General features: G+C 42.7%; 1 protein-coding gene across 2 annotated transcripts in view; it reads right to left on the minus strand.

Annotated features, from left to right (window-relative positions):
* LOC112250739 (microtubule-associated serine/threonine-protein kinase 3) overlaps positions 1–20,746 on the minus strand; it is a 44,179-nt gene that overhangs the window by 6,968 nt on the left and 16,465 nt on the right. Inside the window, exons 4-20 of one of the 2 annotated variants that reach the window (XM_042322030.1) lie at positions 16,362–16,440; positions 13,376–13,533; positions 11,930–12,005; positions 11,359–11,568; positions 6,877–6,978; positions 6,549–6,681; positions 6,360–6,427; positions 5,449–5,540; positions 4,946–5,154; positions 3,819–3,957; positions 2,080–2,212; positions 1,650–1,815; positions 1,448–1,549; positions 1,113–1,235; positions 751–863; positions 403–563; positions 10–131 (exon numbers count right to left, since the gene is read on the minus strand). In XM_042322030.1, coding sequence (XP_042177964.1) covers positions 10–131; positions 403–563; positions 751–863; positions 1,113–1,235; positions 1,448–1,549; positions 1,650–1,815; positions 2,080–2,212; positions 3,819–3,957; positions 4,946–5,154; positions 5,449–5,540; positions 6,360–6,427; positions 6,549–6,681; positions 6,877–6,978; positions 11,359–11,568; positions 11,930–12,005; positions 13,376–13,533; positions 16,362–16,440 — 2,186 coding nt within the window. Of the gene's footprint in view, positions 1–9; positions 132–402; positions 564–750; positions 864–1,112; positions 1,236–1,447; positions 1,550–1,649; positions 1,816–2,079; positions 2,213–3,818; positions 3,958–4,945; positions 5,155–5,448; positions 5,544–6,359; positions 6,428–6,548; positions 6,682–6,876; positions 6,979–11,358; positions 11,569–11,929; positions 12,006–13,375; positions 13,534–16,361; positions 16,441–20,746 lie in introns of both variants that reach the window. The other variant, XM_024421137.2, reaches the window with a different exon arrangement.

Consider the following 20,746-nt stretch of genomic DNA (forward strand, 5'->3'; position numbering starts at 1 on the left):
TGAGCTTACCTTCGTCGTCTGTGGAGAAGGCGAAGCGGGGCATGGTCTCCAGACTGTGGGTGCTGCTCATCACCAGGGGGCTGGTGCCCCTCTCAGAATGGAAGGAATTGGACGAGGCCCGAGGGCGCAGGCTGCAACACATCAACGGCAGTGTCAGTTAGGAGTAGAAGGGGCAATGGTGACATCCTATCTACAGCTAAAATAGTAATTTATGATGTGTGCAGCCATTGGTTATGCCCATCCTATTCAGCAAACATTTCTTGACTTTTCGGAACTAATCATCATTTTATGCACTTTTCGCCCACTGTTTTGGAGTGCCTCCAATAAATACGTGTTTTTAACTCTTACACCTGGAATCCTAACAGAAACAGAGCGCTACAAACTCATTCTGGCTCTGCTCACCTGCCCCTGCGATCTTGGTGCTGGCGTTCCTGTCTCTGAATGTCTCCTCCCGGGGAGGGTGTGAAACGCCCATCCCAGCCCTCCTTGTCCTCACTGTGGCTGCGGTCCGATGAGAAGCTCAGGTTGGACGGTGTGGCCAGATGTTCTGTGCTGCTGTACACCTGAAAGCATGGAGTAGCCACGTTAGCTAGGGTGGTCACGCTTGGTGAACTTGGCACCAACAAAACCTTTTTTTTTCTCTTTCACAGATTTAAGGAGTTTTCCATTATATTGATATTTACAAAGAACTGCTCAGCAAATGACTGATATTATTGACATTTCTAATATTTGAAAAGGTACATTCCAAACCTTGCTGAAGCGGTTTGACCAGGAGGAAAACTGACGGATTTCCAGGGAAGACTCTTCATCGTTGGTTTCGTCATCCTCATCTGAGGCCAAATGGTGGTAACGCTCTAAGCGAGCTGAAAACATGACAACACAAAATGAGTGGAACTCAGGAACAGGGACCGTACCATAAAATCCGAACCAGGACATTTAGTGTATTTCAGGACAACATGTAGTTTTCATTAAACACAATTGACTAATGAAAATATCAATAAGCATTAGACAGGCATGAAGAGCAAATATCACTACATCTGTGGAGATATACTGGCAATAGAAAGAATGAATCTTTGTCTTTAATAAAAGCACTTATGAAGGACTGCCCGTACTGTCAAAGTAACTGGTGTCGTCCTCCGCTTCCAGTTGGGGGATGAATTCGGCTTTCAGTCGCAGTAGCCCGTTCCAGTCCAGACGTAAGAAAAAGGGGTGTTGTTTTACCTCAGATGCTCCTCCTAGAACAACATTTATTTTTCCGATTACAGTCGTGCGCAAATCTCAGGAAAAATAGCCAACAGCAAAACGTCAGACCAGGATGTGACATGAAAAACGAGGCCCCGGGTTCCAATATCTAGACTAGCGCACCACTTAGAATGAAGCAATAGGACATGCATTCTAAGTGGGATGCTAGTATGGACATTGGAACGTAATTTTGTGGTCTACGAACCTGTCCCCAGGCGCTCCAGAGGGCTCTGCCTCAGCAGCCGTGTGATCATGTCCTGGGCGTCTGCAGGTAAAGCATCATCCCCATCGGGCCAGATGATATCATCTGTACATCGAGCAAGCAAACGTTAATGAGAGGATCTCCACATTGTACACAATTAAAGAAAGCCTACATACTGTACATATTCCAGCAACGGAATACTTACCACTGACAACCTGCCCAAAGAGTTCCTCGGGCGTGTCCCCAAAGAAGGGCACACATCCAACCAGGAACTCGTACAGGATGACTCCCATGGCCCACCAGTCTACTGGCTTCCCATAGCCCTGTCTCAGTATCACCTCTGGGGCTATGTACTCTGGGGTGCCACACACCTAGAGAACCACACCAATAATATTCAGTTATACTGTAACATTTGCATTCAGATTTTCGTAACACAATGGAGTTGAGTTACAACAGTAGTTATGAGATGGTACACCTATCCTGGGTTGAGTATTTGAACGTATTTGACCTATGCATGTGACCCTGGTGTGAGGATGTGTTCAAAAAACTTGTCTGGCATTTGGTTATATTGTTTTCCTGAATGTATTTATAGTGAAAAGACAAATAAAGGGTTACGCGGTTGACAAGACTCTCACCTGTTTGTCGATGAACTCCCTGGTGTCTTTCTCCATGTGACCCTCGTAAAGGTTAGTGGTCATGTTCATCAGGCCAATTCTGGACAGGCCAAAGTCGGTCAATTTGATGTGGCCCATAGAAGTGATCAACAAGCTGCAGGTGGCATAGAGAGAAATGTTAAAGCTATATTTTCTTTGACTTGAGGTACGGTACCTTCAGAAAGTATTCACACTCATTTTTCCACATTTGGAAGCCTGATTTTAAAATTGATGACATTTAGATTTTGTGTCACTGGCCTACACACAATAACCCATAATGTCAAAGTGGAATTAAGTTTTTAGAAATAGCTACACATTTCCTAAAAATTAAAAGCTGTAATGTCTTTAAGTAAATAAGTATTCAACCCCTTCGTTATAGCAGGCCTAAATAAGTTCAGGAGTAAATATTTGCTTAACCAGTCACATAAGTTGCATGGATTCACTCTGTGTGCAATAATAGTGGTTAACATGATTTTTTAATGACTACCTCATCTCTGTACCCCACACATAAAATGACCTGTAAGGTCCCTGAGTTGAACAGTGAACACAGATTCAATCACAAAGACCAGGGAGGTTTTCCAATGCCTTGCAAAGAAGGGTACCTATTGGCAGAAAAAAAGACATTGAATACCCCTTTGAGCAGGATGAAGTTATTCATCACTCTTTGGATGGTGTATCAATACACCCAGTCACTACAAAGATACAGGTGTCCTTCCTAACGCCTAAGTTGCCAGAGAGGAAGGAAACCGCCCAGGGATTTCACCATGAGGCCAATGGTGACTTTAAAACATTAACAGTGTTTAATGGCTGTGATAGAAGAAAACTGAAGAAGGATCAACAACATTGTAGTTGCTCCACAACACTAACCTAAATGACAGAGTGAAAAGAAGGAAGCCCGTAGAGAATAAAAATATTCCAAAACATGCATCCTGTTTGCAATAAGGCACTTTAGTAAAGCTGAAAAAAATGTGACCTGAATACAAAGTGTTATGTTTTGTGCAAATCCAATGCAACACATCACTGAGTACCACTCTTCATAGTTGTGGCTACATCATGTTATGGGTATGCTTGTCATCGGCAAAGACTAAGGAGTTAAAACAATTATCATAATTAAATGTACAGAATAGAGCTAAGCACGTGCAAAATCCTAAAGAAAAACCTGTTTCAGTCTATTGTTCAACAGACACTGGGAGACAAACTCACCTTTCAGCAGGACAACCACCTAAAACACAAGGCCAAATATACATCTATACTGGAGTTGTTTACCAAGACAACATTGAGTGTTCTTTAGCTCCTAGTTACAGTTTTGACTTAAATTGTCTTGAAAACTTATGGCAAGACTTGAAAATGGCTGTCTAGAAATGATCAACAACCAACTTAAAAGAGCTGAAGAATAAAAAAATAATGTGCAGATATTGTACAACCCTGCTGTGCAAACCTCTTAAGAGACATGCCCAGAAAGACAGCTGTAATCGCTGCCAAAGGTGATTCTAACATGTATCGACTCAGGGGTGTGACAAATTTGCAAAAATGTAGATTTATTTCCTTTCTTCACTTTGTCATTATGGGGTATTGTGGGTAGATGGGTGAGGGGGGAAAAAACGATTTAATCCATTTTGAATTCAGGCTGTAACACAACAAAATGTGGAATAAGTCAAGGGGTATGAATACTTTCTGAAGGCACTGCTTGTAAAGAGGTTTAAAGTTTGTTCTGGACTCACTTGTCAGGTTTGAGGTCTCTATGAACAATGCCGTAGTTGTGAAGGTATTCCAAGGCCAACACAGTCTCAGCAAAGTACATCCGGGTCATGTCCACGGGAAGGGGGCCCATGTTCTTCAGCAGGTTAGCACAGTCCCCACCTGCAAGAGATAATCAACAGTTATGCTAAAGCTAGGAGAAATCATGGGTGGATCAAATTCGCCTTTCCAACTATACTGAACAAAAATATTATATATATATATAAACACAACATGTAAAGTGTTGGTCCCATGTTTCATGAGCTGAAATAAAAGATCCCAGAAATGTTTCATACCCACAGAAAAGCTTATTTCTCTCAAATTTGGTACACAAATGTGTTTGCTTCCCTGTTAGTGAGCATTTCTCCTTTGCCAAGATAATCCATCCACCTGACAGGTGTGGCATATCAAGAATCTGATTAAACAGCATGATCGTTACATAGGTGCACCTTGTGCTGGGGACAATAAACGGTCACTCTATAATGTGCTGTTTTGTCACACAACACAATGCCACAGATGTCTCAAGTTTTGAGGGAGCATGCAATTGGCATTCTGACTACAGGAATGTCCACCAGAGCTGTTGCCAGAGAATTAAATGTTAATTTCTCAACATAAGCCGCCTCCAACGTCGTTTTAGAGAATTTGGAAGTATGTCCAACCAGCCTCACAACCGCAGACCACGTGTAACCACGCCAGCCCAGGAGCTCTACATCCGGCTTCTTCACCTGCGGGATCGTCTGAGACCAGCTACCCGGACAGCTGATAAAACTGAGGAGTATTTCTGTCTGCAATAAAGCCCTTTTGTGTGGAGAAACTCATTCTGATTGGTTGGGCCTGGGAGGGCATAGGACCATCCACTTTGGAGCCAGGACCAAATAATCAGAATGAGTTTTTCCACACAAAAGGGCTGCGTCCCTACCCAGTCATGTAAAATCCATAGATTAGAGCCTAATTCATTCATTTCAATTGACAGATTTCCTTATATGCACTGTAACTCAGTAAAATCGTTCATTGTTGCATTTATATTTTTGTTCAGTATACTTCCATTCCAACATGACGAACAGAGTCATGATAAACATATCGCTTTTGGGTTAGAATATCATGACATTACCTTCCACATACTCCATCACCATGCACAGGTGGCGTCGTGTCTCAAAGGAGCAGAACATGGAGACCACAAATGGGTTCTCGGCGAAGGTCAGGATGTCCCGCTCCACAAACACCTGCTGGATCTGGTTCCTCAGGACCAGGTTTTGCCTGTTGATCTTCTTCATGGCGAAACGCTGCCGAGTGTCTCTGTGTCGGACCAGGTATACAGCCCTGCCAACCACCACAGTACAGGAGCCGTGTCATACAAGACCTCCACATTGATAATCCATGACTACAGGGACAGTTCAATCCATAAAAGGTGGAATTGTAGTTAATATTCAATAGTTTTCTAAATGTTTACTAACCATGACAGAAGTCTACAGTTGGCATTTTACTGTTAACCTTTAACTGACTATAACTGAGGTGACAGAGTGCATTGATTTCAGATCAACATGATAATAGCTAATTGGGAGTCCACGTTTTCAGTGATCAGCGTGGTTAACCACTTGCCTGTTTAGCGCTTACCCATAGGCTCCATTACTGATGAGCTTGATGGTTTCAAAGTCACTCTCCAGTGGTTTCCTTCGCGTCGGGGTGAGTGCCTGGGGACACTTGTTCTGCTGCAAACAGTGCAAACAATTAGAGAATTAATAGGCAGCCATTATTCAAAAGGTGCCGGGGGACCCATTAACCCACTGGTGCCAGTATGATTACATAGCCAGTCTACCAAATAACGTCATGTAAATAAAGCTGCCTATGTTGTTAACTGAAAGTCCAGTTTATGTGATTCTGTTGGCAATCTCACACTACAAACCTAGTACATCACAGGCAAGCTAATGCCCAATTTGCAGTAAGTCATCTTAACGCAATCGAGTTTCACAATGCAAGACAAAATGGAGGAGCCTAGTTTCTCGTCCGAGAACGCATTTATTTTGGGAGATTGCAAAATAGGTCCTTTTCACTCAAGACAGGAGAAACATATTGTTTCAGGTGATAATAAAACATGTTTCGTTGAGTTACCTTTTCCTCAACTTCTTTCTCAAACTTTCTATCAAGTCAAGCTAGCTTACAGAGCAACTAGCTAGCTAACTAAAAGCAAGGCTAGGTTGAAAATACTGTAGCTAGTGATCTCCACCTAAAAATTATTATCAAAAACAAAAGTCATTACCATCACAATAAACTAAAACAGACATATAATATAATTGGCTTAACAGCCAACATTTCTATTAAAATAGTACTCAATTATAGGAATGGGTAATTGTTTACAAATTGCTAGTTAAAGCCATCGCCGAAAACCACATATATTTTCATATTGCACTGTGGATTGGTAACTTCCTATTCTATTGACAGACTCGGGCTGCACTGAAGACGTTGCATAGTTTGACGCAACGCAACGGACTGCTCAGGCGGAATGTGAATGAGGCATAACTCCTTACCTCCACAGACTCATCAGACTCCAATGTCATCGATGGAGCGGACTCATACTGCTCAAGCTGTACCATATCTAAAAGAGCAGGGTAGAAAGATATGATTTAACAGCAATGCAATGATGTTGATTGGTACTGGATGTCTGTCTCAAGTGCGGGAAATTCAGGTCAATGTTATGGCAAAGGATATACCGATACCTTCGAGGGGGTCGCGAGTCAAGCCCAGTTGGTTGATGATGTAACGTGGAATATCCGTCTTGATGCCCTGGCCCTCTTTGGCATGACCCTCGGCTGCCTCCAGCAGATGATAGAACTCTTCCGGGTCAAATTCCTGCCAATGACATCCAAGGGCCATTAGATTAGATTGGATTAAAGTTAATAAAATCACTTAGTCATGAAAGAGCTTATTGGCGATACAGTGGCTTAAAAACCAGCGACAAAACAGATTAAGAGAGACAGCTTTCCAACGCTCTCAACAGAATCAAATCACATTTTCAATCGGAATGAGATTTCCTCTCCGTCTCACCAGGCACTCGAGCAGCCTCGCCGGTCGGGATATGATGATGAGAATCTTCTTCACCAGCTGGGTGATGACAGATACCTCCTCGCTCTCCGAGCGATCGTACGCCTGAAATGCAAAGCCAAAATGTTATCAGCTTCTGAACAGAGCACAACATGGAGATGATAAACTTTGTTGATGACGCAGAGAGCTCAAAAACAGAGGAGCCTTTATCTCTCTTTCACCATAGCAAGAGCGCAACCACATAGCATTAAAGCCAACATACTACGTTCAAGCCAACCTAGCTACCTGCAGCATGACCACAGAATGCATTACTTGCAGACATAAGCCCTGTCTAGAAAGAAACCCTGGCCCCTAGGCACTTCTGTAGATCTGAGGACTGAATAAATTAAATAGCGATAATTCCACCCAAGTGCTTAGGGGGAAGGGACAATGGGTTGTTCTTTGTTCTTCAGTGGTTAATCAATTCCAGAGAATAAATTGTTCTACAGAACACAAATCAGGAAGCCAATGGATCTTAAGCCCTCGCACTATGCATCATTATTGGCTACCCCAAGCATCACAATCAAGTACCTGGGCGGCAGGTAGCCTAGCGGTTAGTGTTGGCCCAGTAACCAAAAGGGAACTAGTTCGAATCACAGAGCCGACTAGTTGAAAAATCTGTTAATGTGCCCTTGAGCAAGGCACTTAACCCTTATTGCTCCAGGGATGCCGTTGATAATGGCTGACCCTGGGCATGACCTCACTCTCTGAGGTCGTCTCAGGGGCAGTTGGAGTATGCAAAAACACTGTGATGGAAAATTTGATGTGAAGAGACAGCCTTGAAAATGTTCATCTTGTCTTAGTGTCATAAATAATCCTTGGTTCCTGCCTGTGCTTGGTAAAGACATGAGGGGTGGCGTCATGACCCCCTCCTTAAGACCATCTGGCAGAATGCCAAGAATATGGTCTATAAGTTAAGATAGGAGACGGTGCCTGTGTAAGCAGTATATAAGAGATCTAACAGGACTGCCCCGGGGGAGCTCACTTCAAACCGGTACTTTAAGCATCTAAGTTTGACTGTGACCTCTCCAGCTTGCTGTTAATAAACAATGATTCATTTAAGATTGACTTTGAGTGTCCTTGTGTAGAATTTCCACGACAACACATTTGAAATAAGACAAATATAAGCACCCACCAAAATATTATTATGTTTTAGTTTGTATACCATGACCAATAGGGAGAATAGCATTGGCTTTTGATTCGCTGTCCTTCTGAGGCCAGTTGCAAGTGACTGGACAGCTGGGTCACAATGTACAGACACCAGACCTGGGTTCAAATACATGTGTATTTGAGTATTTTCAAATAGTGTGGACAAAATCTACTCCTGCTATTTGAAGTATTTGAAAGTATTTTCCCTAATAATTATTAGGTTCAAGTGCATTGGAGTATTTATTTGTATTTGAAAATACACTGTGTATTTGAGTATTTTCAAATACATGCCAAGACTTTCCTAGTGTATTTCCAAATACGTTCCCATATTCAACTACTATTATTTTCTAAAGAAATTATCTGAATACTTACTTTTAAATGTATGTGAAAGTAATCGAAATAATTGAAATAGTATTTGAACTCAGGTCTGATACACACACACACAAAGAGGATGACTAACTACACTGAACAAAAATATAAATGCAAAATGTAAAGTGTTGGTCCCATTTTTTATGAGCTGAAATAAAAGATCCCAGATATGTTCAATATGCACACAAATATTATTTTTCAAACATTTTGGGCAGAAATTTGTTTACATCTCTGTAAGTGAGCATTTGTCTTTTGCCAAGATAATCCATCTACTTGACAGGTGTGGCATATCAAGAAGCTGATTAAACCACATGATCATTACACAGGTGCACCTTGAGCTGGGGCCAATAGAAGGTCACTCTAAAATGTGCAGTTTTGTCACACAACACAATGCTACAGATGTCTCAAGTAGAGGGGGCGTGCAATTGGTATGCTGACTGCAGGAATGTCCACCAGAGCTGTTGCCAGATAATTGAATGTTCATTTCTCTACAATAAGCCACCTCCAAAGTCATTTTAGAGAATATTTCAGTATGCCCAACTGTCCTCACAACCACAGAACACGTGCATGACGTTGTGTGGGCGAGTGGTTTGCTGATGTCAACGTTATGAACAGGGTGCCCCATGAATGCACAGAGATACCGTGACGAGATCCTGAGGCCCATTGTCGTGCCATTCATCTGCCGCCAGATGTGTTTCAGCATGATAATGCATGGCCCCATGTCGCAAGGATCTGTACACAATTCCTGGAAGCTGAAAATGTCCCAGTTCTTCCGTGGCCTGCATACTCACTAGACATGTCACCCATTGATCAAGCTTGGGACGCTCTGGATCGACGAGTAAGGAAGCGTGTTCAAGTTCCCGGCAACTGCTCCGCCCACAACTGTAAGGCTCTCCAGAGGGTAGTGAGGTCTGCACAACGCATCACCGAGGGCAAACTACCTGCCCTCCAGGACACCTACACCACCCGATGTCACAGGAAGGCCATAAAGATCATCAAGGACAACAACCACCCGAGCCACTGCCTGTTCACCCCGCTATCATGCAGAAGGCGAGGTCAGTACAGGTGCATCAAAGCAGGGACCGAAAGACTGAAAAACAGCTTCTATCTCAAGGCCGTCAGACTGTTAAACAGCCACCACTAACATTGAGTGGCTGCTGCCAACATACGGACTCAACTCCAGCCACTTTAATATTGGACAAATTGATGTAAAAAATGTATCACTAGCCACTTTAAACAATGCCACTTAATATAATGTTTACATACCCTATATTACTCTTCTCATATGTATATACTGTACTCTATACCATCTACTGCATCTTGCCATCTTTATGTAAAACATGTACCACTTGCCACTTTAAACAATGCCACTTTTATATGTTTACATACTCTACATTACTCATCTCATATGTATATACTCTACTCGATACCATCTACTGCATCTTGCCTATGTCATTCTGTACCATCACTCATTCATATATCTTTATGTACATATTCTTCATGCCTTTACACTTGTGTGTATAAGGTAGTTGTTGTGAATTGTTAGGTTAGATTACTCGTTGGTTATTACTGCATTGTCGGAACTAGAAGCACAAGCATTTCGCTACACTCGCATTAACATCTGCTAACCATGTGTATGTGACAAATAAAATTTGATTTGATTTGATATTCAGCAACTTCGCACAGCCATTGAAGAGTGGGACAACATTCCACAGGCCACAATCAACAGCCTGATCAACTCTATGCGAAGGAGATGTGTTGCACTGCATGAGGCAAATGTTGGTCACACCAGATACTGACTGGTTTTCTGATCCACACCCCAACAGATGCATATCTATATTCCCAGTCATGTGAATTCCATAGATTAGGGCCAAATACATTCCTTTCAATTGACTGGATTTCCTCATATGAACTGTAACCCAGTAAGGTATTTGAAATTGTTCCATGTTGCGTTTATATTTTTGTTCAGTACATTTACCACACATTACATAAAGTGAGTTTGCCTTCAAGGAAAACTGTCTGCTTGGGTTAGAGTGGTGAGAGCAAGACTGAGTTTCGGTATAAGCGGAACTCAGGGGAAGAGAATGCACGCTGCTCTGGATAGAGAAGCTCTGGATAGAGGAGCTCTGGATAGAGGAGCTCTGGAAAGATGAGCTCTGGATAGAGGAGCTCTGGATAGAGGAGCTCTGGATAGATGAGCTCTGGATAGAGGAGCTCTGGATAGAGGAGCTCTGGATAGAGGAGCTCTGGAAAGATGAGCTCTGGATAGAGGAGCTCTGGATAGAGGAGCTCTGGATAGAGGAGCTCTGGATAGAGGAGCTCTGGATAGGAGCTCTGGGAGCTAAACACAGAACAATAGTGTGCAGTGAGAACTCTGAATTAAAAATGCAAAACCTGAAATGTGTTGCGCATCACAGAAAGACGTCTAGCTGGAAACAACCCCACGGAACCACATGAGACAGCCTCAGTCATGCTGTGGCCTCCGTGAGGGCAAATTTGATCCATCAATAACAAAACAAGCCAAGGCAATGAGGACGAACGTCTGAAAAAGGAGGAGAAAAGCGACGTGTCCTTAAAAGATGGGTTAAATGTGGCCAGAAATATTATACACACACGTATCCCCAAGAAAATGCATCAGACAGGACGTTACATCAACAAAGGAGAATACTCCTTGGCTGTATTCTGAGTGCCTCCTGATTCAAACGGTGAGTCCTCATCATTGGCTGCGCTAGCTAAACCATACAAATAACATGCCATCCAAAAACAACTGATTCATTCCTCAGGGGGTTGACATATCATATGCAAATCATAAAACAACTGGATGCCCAAGGGTAGTGGTGAGGAAACACATTTTAGACTCAAGTGCCGGCAGTTATTGTCCGATCACACTGATAAACCTAGACGCAAAGATATTTGTGGATATCCCACCTCGTGGAGCAACTTCTCCAGTTTCTCCTGCAGCTCCACAAAGTAGCGTGAAGTGACCAGGCCCGTGTGGGACTTGTCCAGGCAGTCTCGGACCAGCTCCACCAGCTGGTGCTGGATGAAGCCCAGCACGCCATCGGACAGTGGGAGGGTGCTGTCTGGGGAGCAGGCGGTGATGATATCCAGCAAGCGCTCTTCCATCTGTGCTGTGGCCTAAAGGGACAGCAAACACACACAACATTATACCAAAAAAACACAATTAAGCATTAGTTCAGTAAGATCAGAAATAGAGACAATGCATTCAATCACAGCCTGTAACCAAGTGTAATCCTCAGTAGCACCCAAAACAGGGTAGCCATGGCTAAGTGATCCTTCTGGAGCACCTACTACTGCTAACTACCTTCAGACATGTTATGGCGACCATGGTTAGTCCAAGTGCAACGTTCAGAAAGTCAGATAAGTCAGAGTAATCACATTCCCCAGGAGCAGAGGGGAAATTAGCTTTCGGATTATGGCAAATACAAACAGACATTGCTTCCTGTACAACAAAGGGGGAGGAGACAACATGACATACCTTAGGGAACCGTTCTTTGTAAACATGGTTCATCATGACAACCTCATTATCGAATGAACCCATTGTTCTTCCGGGGCTAAAACAGAAAAGGACACAGATCTTGTCAATGTTTATTATTCCAATCCAACCAAATGGACTGACAGAGCTCGCAAAAATCTGTGAAGCAGTCGGCATTGACAGTTCTTATTGGGTGGTTGCAATATTTTGAATAATGGCTAAAATGATCATCCCAAGTGAAGATTCATTGTGGAATAGTGAACGTGCAACATTGCTTCCAAGCTCATTTCCTGTTTTACTTGGCTTACTTTAGATTTTTTTTTTTTTAACTCTTCAGTATTAGGTAAGAGAATAGCTGGTGTAAGACATGACCACCTCTACACTGTCTGTCTGGCCCATGTAACAGACCAAAAGGCCCTTCCCTCTCACGTCGTCCCGCCTAATCTCATTGTCCAAGAGTTAGGGGTACGGTGCAGAAATGCACCCCAGCCACAGACGCATTCAGCGCTTTTTTTTTGCAATGAAAGAGGCTTCTGTTGCAGCAGATGGCAGCCTGACCACCACACACTGCAGCCCGCCCCCTCCCCCTAACCCGACCCCTCCCCATAACCCGCCCCCCTGGGAAACCTCCAGCCTAGCTGGTCCCCGCAGTGCTCTGCACCCACCCACCCACCTACTCATTGCACGCCATGCCACGACAACACAGGGAGCTCGGGCAGAGCATGGTACACAACGCTGCTCGCCTTAGGCCACGCAGCAACACCACGCTCTGCGTCCTAATCTATGCTTAAATCGGACCCTACGAGAGTCCCACAAATTGGTGCAGTATGTTACTTGTTACAAAACAGGCTCATTTTCTACAATATTATACCACACTAGAACAGTGAAGGTGGGAACTGCAATCCCACTGTGTAGTGAGTTTAGCTAGAGGTCAAATTGAGGCGTACTGAACATTAGCAACCGCAAAATACTTTAGCTTCGCTTTGTTACAGGACTGAATACATTTTGACTGACCACACTGTCAGAACTAGCAGCAGGGTTGGATTGTACAAAGCAGGATCAATAACTAGCTAACGCATTGATTGTGCTTTGTGACACAGCCCCCAGGTAAGGGGATGTAGATTAATACATTGACTCCATTCGTCAGTTCACTGTGTAAATACTCCACTGACTCATGCTCTCGTCCACACCGAAGTTCTCTATCGCAACACAAAGGGAGGTGAGTTCATTAAGAACCAGGCAAAACAATGAGATCCTGGTACAGTAGTGTCAAATCTGGATTTGACTTAATACATTGTATTTGAAGGTGTTCCAATTAGCATGTAACAAAATCCCAGGTCTGATTTTTTTTTTTGATCCACAAAAATGTACGTAAGGGTGATGATGCATTATATCTCATTTTGATGATATGGCACATTACAGTTAAGGCGAGGATTAACGGACGGCTACCTGAGGCTGCGGGAGCGAGGGCGCATGAACGGCGAGGGTCGCACATCCTCGTCTGTTACGCTCTCTGAGCTGCGGAAGTGCTTGAACAGGAAGTGGAGCTCGTCTTGAGTGGGCTGGTAGGGGAGCTGGTGCAGGCGCTCCTGAGAAGAGGAGGAGGACTGGAGGAAAATTAGTACTTTTAACATTCAAACGCCAACACTTTATCCTGAAGGATGGAGGATCGGTATCATAATTAGGACAAGAGAAGAGAATGGTTATTTCATGTGGCTTTTGAGGCTGAGTACATTATTTTCCTGATTATTTTTATGAGATGAAAGGCACACTCTGGCAGCTCCTGGCAATCTGTCAGATGTTTTGCCCCATGGGTCCTGAATAGCAGTAGATCATGGTGACTTGGCCTGCTGCATCTGTGATGCCCCTATTCTGCCTGCTCATAAAGAGGTCACTGAGGATCACTGAAAGGCCTATTGTCTCAGTCTGACATTGCCGCATATGCCGACCTTTCCCTTATAAAACTACTCACAAATGGAGGAACACATGGCCTGTTCTCATCTTAGACCCTCATCTAATTTTTACACCACCCTTCTCCTTCAGAATGGAGACCATTGATTATTATTTTTTTCAACATAATTCAGCCTTGGGACTATTTTTTTCTTACGCGGATGGTCAGGGGGCCAGAACATAATTACAAATAATCTGAAGACTGCAAATTGACCGCAAGAAGTCCAAACATACAGTGCATTCGGAAAGTATTCAGACCCCTTGACTTTTCCCCCCTTTTTGTTACGTTACAACATGATTCTAAAATTGATTAAAATATTTTTTCCTCATCAATCTACACAGAGTACCCAATAATGGCAAAGCAAAAACAGGTTTTTAGACATTTGTGCAAATGTATAAAAAATAAAAAAGTGTAAATAATACATTTACATAAGTATTCAGACCCTTTACTCAGTACTGTGTTGAAGCACCTTTGGCAGCGATTACAGCCTTGAGTCTTCTTGGTTATGACATTACAAGCTTTAGCACACCTGTATTTGGGGAGTTTCTCCCATTCTTCTCAGCAGATCCTCTCAAGCTCTGTCAGGTTGGATGGGGAACGTCGCTGCACAGCTATTTTCAGGTCTCTCCAGAGATGTTCGAGGTCCTGAGCGCTCTGGAGCAGGTTTTCATCAAGAATCTCTTTCCACTTTGTTCCATTCATCTTTCCCTCGATCCTGACTAGTCTCCCAGCCCCTGCTAGTGAAAAACATCCCCACAACATGATGCTGCCACCACCATGCTTCACCGTAGGAATGGTGCCAGGTTTCCTCCAAACATGACACTTGGCATTCAGGCCAAAGAGTTCAATCTTGGTTTCATCAGAGCAGAGAATCTTGTTTCTCATGGTCTGAAAGTCCTTTAAGTGCCGTTTGACAAACTCCAAGCAGGCCTTCATGCCTTTTACTGAGGAGTGGCTTCTGTCTGGCCGCTCTACCATAAAGGCCTGTATGGTGGAGTGACGCAGAGATGGTTGTCCTTCTGGAAGGTCCTCCCATCTCCACAGAGGAACTCTGGAGCTCTGTCAGAGTGAGCATTGTGTTCTTGGTCACCTCCCTGACCAAGGCGGCCCTTCTCCCCCGATTGTTCAGTTTCTTCCATTTAAGAATGATGGAGGCCACTGTGTTCTTGGGGCCCATCAATGCTGCAGAGATTTTTTGGTACCCTTCCCCAGATCTGTGCATCAACACAATCCTTTCTCTGAGCTCTATGGACAATTCATTCGACCTCATGGCTTGGTTTTTGCTCTGACATGCAATGTCAACTGTGGGACCTTATATAGACAGGTGTGTGCCTTTCCAAATCATGTCCTATCAACTGAATTTACCACAGGTGGACTCCAATCAAGTTGAAGAAACATCTCAAGGATGATCAATAGAAACAGGATGTATTCAGACCCATAGCAAAGGATCTGAATACATACGCAAATAAAGGTATTTCTGTTTTTCATTCTTAATAAAAGCCTGTTTTTGCTTTGTCATTATAGGGTATTGTGTGAAGATTGATGAGGATGTATATATTTTTTAAATCTATTTTAGAATAAGGCTGTAACGTAACAAATTGTGGAAAAAGGGAAGGGGTTGGGAACACTTTCCGAATGCACTGTACATAATACCTGGCTAAAACAATCATTTTAAACCTTGCTGACATTTGTATACGATATATCTCTCAATTATGCGTGGGAATAATTTGGAACAAATTTCCAAAATGTAAATCACTTGGAGCTGATTTGCTGTTTTTTTTACAGCAGTATTTAAAAATATAAAAAAATCACACGTATTAGGCTGCCAGTTTGTGAACCCTGTCCTACTGTCTCACGCAGCACATATAGAGTGAAAAGGTACCACGTTCATCTGTCTGTCAGAAACATAGATAATGGTGGATTTGTGAGCATGAGAGTTTGTATTAGATTTGTTGGGGCGTATGGGGAGCAGAGGGCTAAACTCTCCCCAGCCGCTATAAAGCCCCCACAGTTGTATTCTCTCATATAGAATATTTGATGTTCACATCTTATTCTGTTAATTCTGTTCATGCTTAACCATGAACAATATCCGCAGGGTAAGCAAAAGATATGAGGGCATTTAAGTGCGCACCCTTTCGGCACAGGAGCATTGATAATGCTCTTCGAAGCATCAAATCCTATTACAAGCACAAATACAGAACATTAGCTCATCACGTCACACTCGAATACATTCATGTACTGTGGGCCCATTATCACTAGACATTATCCACCACAGGCTAGGAGCCAAACATAAATGACTCATTCAGACACATGATGATTCAAGATAGGATTTGTCCCGTTTGATCACATGGTCACAGTGTTGTCTCTTTCAGCCACAGACACATTTCTTATCCTATTCAGATCTTGTTGAATGGTTTATACGGTGTTGTGAAACTGCAGTTTCATATGGACCCTGCGGGAGCTGGGTGAGGGCTAGAGACTTACAGAGACCGTGGAACTGGGGGGGTTGGTTCCGTAGCCGGAGGAGGGGAGGGACGCCAAAGACCATCGTCTGCCTTCCGCTCTGGAGAAAAACAGACAGACATTGTTATGTGACCTTGTACATTTTTACATGTCATATCAACTGCCTTATAACGTGTTACGTCTTCCCCGCACTACACTGAAAGCCTTGTGTCTTGCTATTACTCTGTTCTTCGTGATGTAATACGCATTCCGGGATTGTGTCATGTGTAATTACTATGCACTTGCAATGTACAGTCAGGTCCATAATTAATGGCACCCTTGATAAAGATGAGCAACCAAGACCATATCAAATAAAAAATACAAATACTGAGCTATACTGTATGCTCAAAAAATTTGAGAAATTATATGATTTGATACTAATACAATTGCTCAGAGGAATAGATTACTTGTTAAACAATCTAAAGATAGGGGTCAAAATTTTTGCCGCCCATGTTTTCAATACTCCAGCACCCTCCCTTTGCGAGGATAACAACACTGAGCCTTCTTCTAAAATGTTTTATGAGAACACGTTGGGAGGGGTCTTAGACCATTCCTCCATATAGAATCTTTCCAGATCCTTGATATCCTTCGTCTGTTCTTATGTACTGCCCTCTAATTCAAACCACAGGTTTTCAATGGGGCTCAACTCCGGAGACTGAGATGGCCATTGCAAAATGTTGACTTTGTGGTCAATTAACCATTTCTTTGTACTTGGGGTTATTGTCTTGCTGGAAGAGCCACTAGCTGCCAACTGTCACCCTCCTGGCAGAGGCAACCAGGTTTTTGTCTAAAATGTCCTGGTACTTGGTAAAGTTCATGGTGCTGTTTCTAAAGTCCCTTGTATCGAGGACCTGTGTGGTTCTGGTACTGGTTCCAACAGACATTTTAACTTACAAATTGATCTGTGGACACCGTATATCGAAATGGCTTGCATTGAGCGGTAGCCCTGGTTCCCACGGACTCATGAGCCCATCTCTTCCGCCTGTGTGACGTAGGATGTGAAATCTGACAGCATTATCAAATCTAAAATAGATTTAAACAAAAAAAAAACATTCCTGCATATGGTTCTGATTTTCTAACGCCAAACCCACCACTGGTGTGTGTGACCAAAGAGCTCTATTTTCATGTCATATGACCATAGCACCGGTTCCAATCCAAGTGGCAATGCAGTTTATCTCTGATGTTATGGCTATTTAGCTTTCACTGGTACTGTGGCCAGTGAACGGCACCATTGACCTTAATAGCTCAATATAGCTGCAACATAGCTACAATAACAGCTGCAATATAGCTCAGTATTTATATTACCTATTTTACACAAGGTATTTTTTGCTGTTCTTTATCAAGGGTGTAAATAATTACGGGCCTGACTGTATCTGGGATGATGAAGGACAAGGGGATGTGATCTTTTCAGAAGAAGTGGTAACCAAATATAGAGGCGTGAAAGGAGAAAGGCACGAAGGACAATAGGATAAGAGAGAGACCTACCTGTCAGCACGAGCCATGTGGCTGAGGTCACGACAGCAGGAGAAGCAAGAGAGAGATTACGGGGGAACATGTGAAACTGTTACAGGTTAAGTTTGCATCTTTCCACAGTCTCATGCTTAGATTGAACATGACTGCGATAGTGAGCCAACTGACCTGTGACATTTCATTTGACGAATGAAGTCGGACACAATTGGCTAATGTGTCAGCCTTCATTTGTCTAGCATGGGGAGAACAGGTTCAACATGAATTCAAAGAGCAAAAAAAATAAATGCTGTAGCACTTCTTTGCTCTTTCAAAAAACCAGGGATACGGGCAAAGGAAATGATCAGGGGGCTGAAATTATAAAGGGTCTTATCATTTCAGTGCAGTTCCTTTTCAGCCCATACCAAATTTCCAGAGACATTGTGTAAAACCATATATTTTCCTATCAAATCTGGGTTTAAGAAAAATTGGTTATGCACATTTCTCTACATGTTGCATAACCAATAATGAGTTGCCATCAGGAATCGAAGCCAGGGTTGTGAATAAAGGGATGTTGAGTAACTGCGAACACACTGCTGGCCAAATGTGGTTTTAAAGAGGATCAAAATGAAAGCCGACTAAAAACAAATTGTTCCAGCTTAAAGGATTCAGCAACTCCTAGTTGAACGTTCTGACTTTTCCAGCCCGAAAACAGCTTCCTGATGGCAACAGCTGTCGACAGTCTTCCAACATTGGGTACATCTTCTTAATGAGAAAACATTGGAATAAGACTGATTTAGTATAAAACCACATCCCATTATTGGTTTCTGCAATGTCTTGATTTCTGTGTGGAAACATGTCTGAATGTTTAAAAAATGTCTGATGTTTGCGGGTATCTGTTCGTATATGAAGTTCTCTTGTTTTTATGTTCACCTGCTCAGGGACTGCAACGCATCTTCTCACGTATACTGAGACTAAAGTTTTTGATGTACATTGTCACCGCTCAAATAAACATAACAAATAAACATATTTTATAAATACAAAAAAAACTACTTTATATTGAAATATCTTTTCACGCACGCACACACACACCTCATCTGAGTGAGGAAAAGGCTAACCTAGCAGGAAGGATGTGATCTCCACTATTTATTTATTTTTATTTTACCTTCATTTAACTAGGCAAGTCAGTTAAGAACAAATTCTTATTTTCAATGACGGCCTAGGAAGTGGGTTAACTGCCTGTTCAGGGGCAGAACGACAGATTTGTACCTTGTCAGCTCAGGGGTTTGAACTTGCGACCTTCCAGTTACTAGTCCAACACTCTAACCACTAGGCTACCCTGCCACCAACCAACCACAGCCTCCAGCTCTCTGCTTTATTTACAGTGCATTCAGAAAGTATTCACACCCCTGGACTTTTTACACATGTTGTTGTGTCACAGCCTGAACTTAAAATGGATGACATTTAGATTTTGTGTCACTGGCCTACACACAATACCCCATAATGTCAATGGGGTACATTGTTTTGAGACATTTTTTACAAATGACTTAAAAATGAAAAGCTGAAATGTCTTGAGTCAATAAGTATTCAACCCCTTTGTTATGGAAAGCCTAAATAAGTTCAGAAGTAAAAATGTGATAAACAAGTCACATAATAAGTTGCATGGATTCACTCTGTGTGCAATAATAGTGTTTAACGTGATTTTTGAAGGACTATGTCATCTCTGTACCCCACACAAACAATTATCTGTAAGGTCCCTCAGTCAGGCAGTGAATTTTAAACACAGATTTAAATACAAATACCAGGGAATATTTCCCAATGCCTCGTAAATAAGAGCACCTATTGGAATATTCAAAAGTGTCATTCAAAAGCATTATAAAGCATATACAGTGCCTTCAGACCCCTTGATTTCTTCCACATTTTGTAACGTTATAGCCTTATGGCTCCAAGGTGGCATAGCAGTTCAGACGTCTTTTGTCCTCGTCTTGTCGTGTCCTGTATATATATATATTTACAACTTTTTTCACATACATTTTATTTTTATTTTTCATCAACTCATCTTCAAAACACTCTCCTGCAACCCGCCTCACCAATTTAAGCTCCGTCAATCACTCCTGAGTTCCATCAATCACTCCTGGGCTGCAGTCACCTATCCGGACCCGTTTTACTGCCTACGCGGAGCCCCACCGGGCTTTCACAACTGGACTGCCGACGTTATCTACCCGAAGGAGTTATCCGGCTGGCTCCTCCGTCGCGACGTTACCTGAACGCCCATCTGCGGCCTGCTAACCGTTAGCTGTCTTACCGGCTGCTATCTGAATAGACAATCGGACAATTTATTTATTTTTATTATGTTTTCTTGTTGGGCCTCTATAACTATATCTATTGTTTTTATTTTTGTTGTTGTTGTGTGATTTGGATTAATCCCCTCTACCACACGGAACCCCACTAATCTACTGACGGAATGCAAGAGGTGGCTAACAACAGACCTCCATCCTATGCTAGCTTGCTACCGATGGCCTGCCTAGCTGTCTAAATCGCCGTGACCCCCAACCAACCTCTCCACTCACTGGACCCTTTTGATCACTCGACTAAGCATGCCTCTCCTTAATGTCCATATGTCTTGTCCATTGCTGTTCTGGTTAGTGTTTATTGGCTTATTTCACTGTAGAGCCTCTAGTCCTGCTCACTATACCTTATCCAACCTATTAGTTCCACCACCCACACATGCAATGACATCTCCTGGTTTCAATGATGTTTCTAGAGACAATATCTCTCTCTTCATCACTCAATACCTAGGTTTACCTCCACTGTATTCACATACTACCATACCTTTGTCTGTACATTATACCTTGATGCTATTTTACCGCCCCCAGAAACCTCCTTTTACTCTATGTTCCAGACGTTCTAGACGACCAATT

The sequence above is a fragment of the Oncorhynchus tshawytscha genome, linkage group LG05, assembly GCF_018296145.1.
Source record: "Oncorhynchus tshawytscha isolate Ot180627B linkage group LG05, Otsh_v2.0, whole genome shotgun sequence".
Classification (NCBI taxonomy): Eukaryota; Metazoa; Chordata; class Actinopteri; order Salmoniformes; family Salmonidae; genus Oncorhynchus; species Oncorhynchus tshawytscha.